This window comes from Tupaia chinensis, unplaced genomic scaffold, assembly GCF_000334495.1.
Source record: "Tupaia chinensis unplaced genomic scaffold, TupChi_1.0 Scaffold143602_1, whole genome shotgun sequence".
Classification (NCBI taxonomy): domain Eukaryota; kingdom Metazoa; phylum Chordata; class Mammalia; order Scandentia; family Tupaiidae; genus Tupaia; species Tupaia belangeri.
The window spans coordinates 2,872,695-2,882,241 of record NW_006203448.1 but is presented as its reverse complement, the minus strand read 5'-3'; the positions used below and the strand labels follow the sequence as shown (position 1 = coordinate 2,882,241).

Here is a 9,547-nt window from a genome sequence, read left to right as displayed (position 1 = left end):
CAAGAAAGCAGTTTTAGCTTTAATCAATCAAAATTTAAAAATGTTAAGAGAACTTTACTTAAGACCTAAAGCCAGGAAACAGGTTAGGATTCTGTTTGAATAGAAAAATGTGGGATGCGTCATGAATTTGGGTGTCATCCTTGTGCAGGGGCCATGCTAATCTTCTCTGTATCATTCCAGTTTTAGTATATGTGCCACAAAGAGAGCACAATGGAATTTTTTTTAATTAAAAAATTTCTAATCCTGCTTGTACCAGTTCCCACTGAGAGCCCCTGAGGAATTTTCTCTGCGCTTCCATCAACTCATCAATTAGATGTTAATAACAACCCCTAGGGGGTCAGCAGGTGCCGCAGTGGTTAAGGCACTGGATTTCCCGGACCCAGAGGCTTGAAACGCATCCTGGGCGCATGTGCGGAGGTGCCAAACCACAGAGAATGGAGAAGGAATAGCCGGGTCGCCATCCCCCGGGGGGAGGGTGGTTTCTCACTTTCTCTCCATTTCTCTGTCTCTGGCAAGACTACGCGCCTTATAGCAAAAATCTCTCTCTTAAAAAATAAACAAAAACCCTAGGCGAGTAGGACGTCTTGAGGGGTAAATGAGATTATTGCGTCTAAAGTGTGCGCAGAAACTCGTGCTCTGGAAGTGTTAGCATGAGCGTGAACAATGCTGGTGCGTAGCTCACTTTAAGCTGCCCTCTCAGCTCCGTGCTAAACACAATCTGCGCTAAACACACTTTTGAACCTTTCTTCCTTTCTCCCGTAAAGCACCAAAACCTCTCTCAAAGTTGCTCCCTGGAAATATACGTCAAGCTCCTAATTAACTTCTCAGAATCAGAAGGTACTAACAGCCACCTCCACCTGTGGTTCCTGCGAGTTCCTTCAGTTAATTAGACCAGGGAACGAGTCTGAAACATCAACACGTGCGGCCGAATGAGACAAGACTCTGGCCCGCGCCGGAGCAGAAGCGGAGGCGGGCCCAGGAAGCTCCAGGGGCAGGCGTACGGGCACAGGCCACGCCCCAGGCCTGGCCCCAGCCGGCCAATGGGGGGCAGCGGCGGGGCGAGCGCGGGATTTTAGAAGGTCTATCGACCTCTCTCGGCCACACCGCGGACGGGGGGCTCGTGACGTCACCAAAGCGCGCCGGAAACACAAAAGCTGTGCGCCACTGGCGCTGAGGGAAGGAAGTTGGCTTCGGAGCGGCCTAGGCGGTAAGGGCAAGGCCGCGCGGGCGGCAGCGTGGGCTGCTTGGACGAACGAAGGGCGGCACGATGGGAGACGAGATGGATGCCATGATCCCGGAGCGGGAGATGAAGGTCAGAGACTGAACGGGCCTGTCCCGCACCGCGCTCTCATCTTTTCACCAGAACCCGCCGCCGGCTCGGCCCCACCGGATGCAGATTCCCAGCCCCTTGTTTGTCTTGTGCTCGGCTCTTGAGTGACAGTAGCTACTTTAATGTGATGGTCTCAGTAGTGGTAATAACTACCGTTTATTTAGTGTTAACTGTGTGCCAGGCACTGGTGGTAATCACAACAACCTCACGACATAATCGTTAATATAGAGGAGTAAATCGAGGCTCTTAATTTATCCAGTCACATTTGACAAGGGGGCTGAAAACCGGGTTCATTTAAGACCCTTTCTCCTTCATTCTAACTGTAGGACTTCTATAAGGTGGGCAAGGTTTGCCTAACAACCGCGCAAGGTCGTCACCATATATACCTTTAGTTAATTAGATAAGGAAGTCTATTTCGGTGCCGGAAGTCAGCCTCAGGAAATTGAAGGGAAGGCCAGTGGTTCAAAGGATGGTAACCTGGGAGCTCCCCGGGGACAATTCCAGGATGATGTGTTTAGTAGTCCTTAATATGTATTCAGGCAGAATAAGGGAACAGAGGATGAGCTATATTCATTTTGGACACAGTGCAAAGAGAGTAAGTTGCAGGACGATTTCTAATTTTGGCTTGTGTGAACAATAAATACTGAAATGCTTTTAAATGGTAGTAACCCATACCATATGTATAGTAGAGTAGTGATTCTCTCTACCTTGAGAATCACTTCCTGTGGTGGGCCATTTGTGGGAATTTATCATCCCTTTGGTATGTAGGGGTAGAAAGAAAAAAGAACTTAGAACCTCATATTTAGATGAGGGGCTCCCTGCACTACTGACCAGGGGAAGGGTAGCCCTCCTATGCCTCTGCATCCCACTGGTTCTATATACCCATGTGACCAAGACCCAGATAGGATATTTGTATTATCAAGATGAGAATTACACACACACACACACACACACACACACACAATTTTATTCTACTCCTGTATGAAACCATACTATAGTCTCACTTGGAACAAGTGAATTTTTACTCTGTAGTCAGTTGTAATTAAGAGTATTTCAGTTGATGGTTTAGCAAATAGGTCTGAAACATTGAATCCAAGGAGCCTGTGGGTATGTTGAATATCCCTTATGAAACACACCATAAGATTCTGTTTACAAAAATAAAGGACAAGAAAACCTATCTTTGGCATAAGTATAGTATGGCTTAACATAGTGATGGATAAACTTACAGAAACCTTTGTACTAAGGTGGTACACACTGAAAATTGTCTGCTTTTTTAAAAAAATCATGTCAGAAGCCAAGAGACAGAAAAGTTCTTTAAATATTTTTTTAAAATAATTATTTTATTTAACTTTATTTATTTATTTTAATTTGGCCAGAGAGGGACAGAGCGAGAGAGGGAAAGTGAGAAAGCAAACTGCTAGGTCTGGGACTCAAAACTGTGGTCAGCCATGTGGGAGTCCAGTACCCTTAACTACCACGCCACCTGCCAGCCCCAAATACTCTTAACAGTTTTTTTTTTTTTTTTTGGAGAGGTTTTTGCTATAGGGTGCATGCGCTCACCAGAAAGAGACAGAGAGACAGAAAATGAAAAATTACCCCCCAGGGCATGGCCACACCACAGTCCGTTCTCCTCCATTCTCCTCTCAGGATCTTGGGCATGCACGCACATGCCCTGGTGTGAGTTTAAGCCACCGGGTCCGGGACTCAGACTGCAGTTGACTACGTTGGTAGTCCAGCGATATAGCCATTATGCCAACTGCTGGTCCCTCTTAACAGCTTTTTTTTTTTTTAAATCAAAGCATACTATAGTTGTTAAGACATATTAAGACAAGTTATCTTAATAGGACATTTAGTGGCTGAAGTAATGGAGTATCACTGTTTCTTCAATATGAAGCTGTCCTTCTGAAAAAGTAAGATATAACTGGGAAGTATTTTTGGATCTCTCACATATCCACTTACTGACTTGAAAGAGGAAAACAACAAAACACAGCAGCAGAACCAAATAAATCATTTTCTCTAAAATCCCAGGCATTGTGGGCTCCTTTTCTCCTGAGTTTATTTATTTGCTTATTTTTATCTGCCAGTGGTAGTTTGTTTCCTTTGATAGACTATATGGCAGTCCCACAGTTGGTGCTCCCTTCAACCAGCTGGATCCCTTTCAGATTCAGAGTTTTGCATCATCTTAGCATTTTCTTTATGTTTGTATATCCACTTGTGACAAGTCACTGATAGTAAACCGAAAGATAATATTACTTGGTTAGTACATGTTAGTGTCACACTGACTGAATTTAAAACTTTGAATGATGTATACAGACTTTTAATTCATTTTAATATAAATATTTGTTCCTGTTTTCTAAGTTCCTTATAAAATAAAATTAATTCAATCTTAAAAAAAAAAAAATCTTGCCAGAGGATGCATATTGCATATGCTTTCCAGAGAGAGAAAGAGAAAGAAAGAAAGAAAGAAAGAAAGAAAGAAAGAAAGCAAGCAAGCAAGCAAGCATTTATCATGGGGTGTGGTCACACCACAGTCCCTTCTCTATTTCTCCCTCCTTTTGGCATTTTGGACATGCATGCACACGTGTCTGGCATGTTTCTCAAGCCAGTGGGTCCAGGAATTGGACTGTGTAGTTGGCCACACGGGATCCAGCTGCCTTAACCACCAGGCCATGGGCCTTTCAATTATCTTTAAAAACGTGGAGATAAATTCATGGAAGACTGTAAGTCAAATTAGGTGATGAGGTCAGGAGAGGCTCCCAGGCCAATTGTATCTAAAGTAGGTACTGAGGGACATGAAAGAAATGGAAAGAAATGAAACTAGAAGTAGGTGAGACTGCATTTGTTTTCAGTGAATTGTTCCTCGAGCCTTGCCTGGTCTTGGTATCCTCTGTGAAGGGTTTTGGGCTTATGTTTCAGATGGCCTCAGTGGAGCTAGGTTTTGCTTTAAGGTCTGAGTGCCAGGAGATTGACCATATCTTTCTGTGATGGAATTTTGTTTAGGGTTCAATGCAGGTTAGCCAGTTTAGCCATTTTTCTGTATTTGCTATTTCCATATATAGTTGTTGAGTCCTGCACTTAAAAGAACTTATAGTGAGCCTGGGTGCAGCTTTCAGTGTTTGATAACAGTTTATTGAACACTGAGGTCATGAGACAATACATACTATAGAATGGCACAAGATTATAACTACTCACGTGTAACTTGTGTGGTAACTCAGACCATAAATACACCAGGAATTCAAAAAAGGAAAAGATCAATGTGAGCTGGATTAGTCAAGGAAGGCTTTGTGAAGATTTGTTTTTACTTCATTCAACAAATACTAGTGAGCACTGTACCAAACTCCATGAAAAGCACAGGAAGTTTAAAGACAACTTTAAACGTTGGTCTCAGGCAATATATGTATTTGTTTTGCTGTTAATTGGGTCTGTTGGAATAGAACAATAGGTGTGATATAATTTGCTGTCTTCCCTGAATTGATCTTGTTTTGCTCCTTTTGCAACAGGATTTCCAGTTTAGGGCATTGAAGAAAGTGAGAATCTTTGATTCCCCTGAGGAGTTGCCCAAAGAACGCTCGAGTCTGCTTGCCATCTCCAACAAGTATGGTCTCGTCTTTGCTGGTGGAGCCAATGGGTTGCAGATTTTTTCAACCAAAAATCTTCTTATTCAAAACAAACCTGGAGACGATCCCAATAAAATAGGTACGTCCCTTGATTCATGTTACGTAGAAGAGACAAGGCTGTGGTGACTGCTGATGTGTTTCCTTCCCAAGATATCATTCTGATATTAAAATTAAAATTGCCATTGGTGGGGCCAGCAGGTGACATGATGGTTAAAAAGCTTGGATTCCCACCTGACTGACCACAGTTCAAGTCCCACACCCAGCAGCTTGAAAATCACGCCTGGCGTGTGTCCATGTGTGCCCAAAATCCCGAGAGGAGAATGGTAGAGAAAGGATTGCGGCCATCCCTCCAGGGCGTGATTTTTTACTCTCTCTCTCTATCTTAGGGGGGCACCCGCCCTATGGCAAAAACCTTAAAACAAAACAAAAAACTGCTGTTGGTATTAAGATTGACCCATATGAAAAATAAGTGCAAGGTGGATGCTGGAAGCCTTTGTAGGTTTTCTCTTTGGTCCTTTGTACTGGCTTTGTATTGGGTTGTGGGGGAAGTCATGAAGTATTTTTTTCTGTTTTTCTATGCAGAAATGCATCATGACTTTTCCGACTACCCACTATTTTTGTTTTCAATGAATCGTTCCTCTGAACTCAGAGGAAAGAAGAACTTAGCATTATGCTGTGCTCATTTGCGTTTGGGCTGTGGCTCTGTAGAAGGGGTTTTGTTGCTTAGGTTATAGTTAGTACAGCAGTATCTTCCAAACACGTGGGGATGTGTACCCTTTGGAGCATTGTTCAATGTGAGCAGTAGCCAGTGTTCTTCAGGTCATATGAAGAATCCCTAGGATCCTTACTACATTGTTATATACCTATAGAAAGTTAAGGTGTACTTACCTACGTATCAGTGCCTATGTTTTTGTAGATAAAATAATCGTTTCAGGTTGACCTGGGTGAAGGAGTTGTGTTTCCATGCCAAAACATGCTGTTTTCTGCTTTGTCTTTTTGTTGTGTCTTCATAGTTGATAAAGTCCAAAGCTTGCTAGTGCCTATGAAATTCCCCATACATCATCTGGCCCTGAGCTGTGACAACCTCACACTCTCTGTGTGTATGATGTCTAGTGAATACGGTTCCATCATTGCTTTTTTTGATGTCCGCACCTTCTCAAATGAGGTAAGCTACTGATGAACTGAGGTCAGCAGTTGGTGTACACTCTCACATGGCTGACCATGGTTCTAGTTCTGAACTCAGTGTGTACATGGATGCTCAAATTCCTGAGAAGAGAATGGAGAAGGGGCTGTGGAGTGCCATTCCCCCAGAAGTGATTTTTCATGTTCCCTCTGTCTCTCTCTGGTAAATACACATGCCCAATGGCAAAAAGAAAAACCTAAACAAACAAACCAACATTTAGGCCTTTGATGTATTGTAATGTCAGCATGGGAACTGCCTCGGTCTGTTAAGTTGTTAACAAACACCTGAGTTTGAGTGATTTATAAAGGAGGTAGAGGTTTATTTACAAACACATGATGCTGGTGGCTGGAAATTCTGAAGTCTGAGGATTACAGCATGGCTGACAGAAGTACAGAGGATGGCGGGTGCGTGCAGAGAGAGTGCTTCTGGCAGCTCTCTTAGAACAGTCTGCTCTTATGAGAACTAATCCCTTCCCACCGAGCTAGAACTCACTGCTGTTTCATCAGACCGTGGCCTCCGTAGTGCAGTCTCCACGATCTAGTCACTGCTCCTTGGCCTCACCATCGCCCATCAAATTCCAAACATATGAAACTTTGGGATAAACCATTATCCAAATCTTAACGGAATCCCAAAGAGATTTCCTGGTATCAAATTACAACTTGGGGGACCAGCAGATGGCGTAATGGTTACATCACTGGACTCCCATGTATTCAACCACAGTTCGAGTCCTGGACCTGGTGGCTTAAATTCACACTGTATGCGTATACATGTATGTCCCAAATCCAGAGAAGAGAAGGGATGGCGGCATGGCCATCCCCCGGGGGGAGATTTCTCACTTTCTTTCTCTCTGGTGAGCATATGTGCCCTATAGCAAAAATACTGAAAAAATATTATAACTTGGAACCTTCTTAGGTTAACCCTTGAAATCTGAGTCTTAAAGTCCTTAATTATAAAACTTTAGGTCTTTGAGGTAGGAATACAGTAAGTTATTTCAGAACACTATCCATCCAAGGTGTTATTTCTCATTTATATGAGAGCCAGCCTCCAGGGAGGCTTAGGTGATTTGTTCAAGTCTAAGAGCTGATGATGTCCGAAGTCCTATGTGTTGGGTTCATGGCGCGTTCATGCAGTGCTTTCCATTCCAAGCACCTTAAGAGTGGTGATAGTCAGTACTGTGCGTATTTGCGCTGGCTGTGCCCCAGAGCCTGTGCCTTGTGCCGGATGCACCCGTATTCCTTCATGCTTGCCACAGCCTCCCCGAGCAGCTGTTGTTGTCTTCACTTTATTAATGAAGAAACAGGCACAAGGCTTTAATAACCGTCCAAGCTCCTAGCACTGTTAAGCAGAGCCAAGATCTTAACCTGGTGTCTGCTGTTTATTGATTATTTTGCATTTGCTATGTTCCTCTGAGCATGTTAGAATCATTGACTGCCAGTTTCAAAGTTGTATTGGGAACCAGCAGTTAGCATAATGACTATGTTGCTGGACTCCCACGTAGTCTACCGCAGTTCACATCCCGGACCCGGTGGCTTAAAACTCAAGCTGGGCGCGTGTGCGTGCGTGCCCAAGATCCTGAAAGGAGAATGGAGGAGAAGGGATTGCGGCATGATCATCCCCCCGGGGGGTGATTTCTCACTTTCTGTCTCTAATGTCTCTCTCTGTCTGTCAGGCGAGTGCACACTCCCTGTAGCGAAAATCTCTCCAAAGAAAAAAGTTGTATTGAAATTGTAACATAGATTATGTGTAGAACTAAATCTTTTTTTTTTTTATGGCTATGGAGAAAAACGAACTGTGATTTGAGGAAATGCATATATTTAATAATTTCCTTTGAATTTCTCACGTCTGTGTATTTATTGATTTGTCTTGCTTTTGTGCATTTGTTTTTAAAAGTCTAAGCCGCAGAAACGCCCATTTGCCTATCATAAGCTTTTGAAAGATGCTGGAGGCATGGTGATTGATATGAAGTGGAACCCCACCGTACCCTCCATGGTGGCAGTTTGTCTGGCTGATGGCAGTATCGCTGTCCTACAAGTCACAGACATGGTGAAAGTGTGTGCAACTCTCCCTTCCACAGTTGCAGTAACGTCTGGTGAGTAATAAAGGCTTCCATGGTGATCTGTTCAAATACTAATTTCTGGAAGTAAAAATGGGTGGTTTTTGGAGAAGTTTGGGGAAGGATGGGAAGGGAGAGTGTTCTTTATTTCCATAGTTAAGTCCTTGACTCCTAACAGCATAAACGATTTAACCTGAGGGTGCTTGGGTTTTCTAGAGATAAAAATACTTTGGTACAGCCAGTTTAGAACTGTGTTTTTGAAAATAATTGTTTCTGAATCTAAAAGGGTTGTACTTTGAAAAAGTTTTGTGTATCTTTGGGGGAAAAGCATTAGGAACTATCAAGTAGCTGAAAATGATTTCTTGACACTTGAAAACCTCTTATTCTCCTTTTCTTATCTAAAGATACAGTTTGCTGTACTTAGCAGCTTCCAGGGCAGCATTTTACTGAAAAAGCATTAACTTTCAATTCAATGCCCAGTGATAAATCCTAATTGGTTTGTATCATTAACATGATTTTATTTTTTTTACTTTGCCGATGGGGATGATCTTACGTCTTTGTAGACTGACAGAGGCAAGTTTTATAGCTGTCATGTGATAGATCTCAGTGGTTGCCCCATTTTCTCTCCTTTAGTGTGTTGGAGCCCCAAAGGGAAGCAGCTTGCAGTGGGAAAACAGAACGGAACTGTGGTGCAGTATCTTCCTGTAAGTTTTTCCTTGGACTTTGGAACTTTTCCTACTAAAGTTACCAGTTATTGTGGAAGTGGTTCAGGAGTATCTTGGTTCTATTAAAAAGCAGTATATGGGGGCCGCAGGTGGCGTGGTGGTTAAGGGTGCTGGACTCCCATGTGGCTCACCACAGTTCAAGTCCTGGACCTGTGGCTGGCTTTCTTGCTTTCCTTCTCTCTCACTCTGTCTTTCTCTGGTCAAATTAAAATAAATAAATAAAAATAAAGTTAAATATTTTTTTTTTTTTTTGGAGAGGTTTTTGCTATAGGGTGCATGCACTCGTCAGAAAGACAGAAACAGAAAGCAAGAAATCACCTCCCGGAGGGGATAGTCATACTGCAGTCCCTTTTCCTCCATTCTCCTCTCAGGATCTTGGACGCACATGCACGCGAGCACACACACACACACATGCCTGGCAGGAGTTTATGTCCCCCGGTCTGGGACTTGAACTGCAGTTGACTACATGGGAGTCCAGCGAAATAGCCATTATGCCATCTGTCCCTAAATAAAATAATTCTTTTTTTAAAAAAAGGCAATATATGGGACCAGCAGGTGGCATGTTGGTTAAGGCACTGGACACTCTCACATGGACAACCACGGTTTGAGTCCCGGATCTGGTGGCCTGCTTTTCCTCTT

General features: G+C 43.2%; 1 protein-coding gene and 1 non-coding gene across 3 annotated transcripts in view; one reads left to right on the top strand and one right to left on the bottom strand.

Moving 5' to 3' along the window:
- Positions 1-103: 103 nt before the first annotated feature.
- LOC114005268 (U6 spliceosomal RNA) lies at positions 104-209 on the bottom strand. The gene has a single exon (XR_003547147.1). It is a non-coding gene; the product is annotated as a U6 spliceosomal RNA (small nuclear RNA).
- Positions 210-1,170: 961 nt separating this feature from the next.
- The window catches only part of NUP214 (nucleoporin 214), a 113,326-nt gene continuing 104,949 nt past the window's right edge, over positions 1,171-9,547 (top strand). For both annotated transcript variants that reach the window (XM_006164334.3, XM_006164333.3), the window contains exons 1-5: positions 1,171-1,312; positions 4,831-5,026; positions 5,961-6,112; positions 8,021-8,219; positions 8,817-8,887. In XM_006164334.3, coding sequence (XP_006164396.1) covers positions 1,268-1,312; positions 4,831-5,026; positions 5,961-6,112; positions 8,021-8,219; positions 8,817-8,887 — 663 coding nt within the window. In that variant the 5' untranslated portion in view covers positions 1,171-1,267. The remainder of the gene's footprint in view (positions 1,313-4,830; positions 5,027-5,960; positions 6,113-8,020; positions 8,220-8,816; positions 8,888-9,547) is intronic.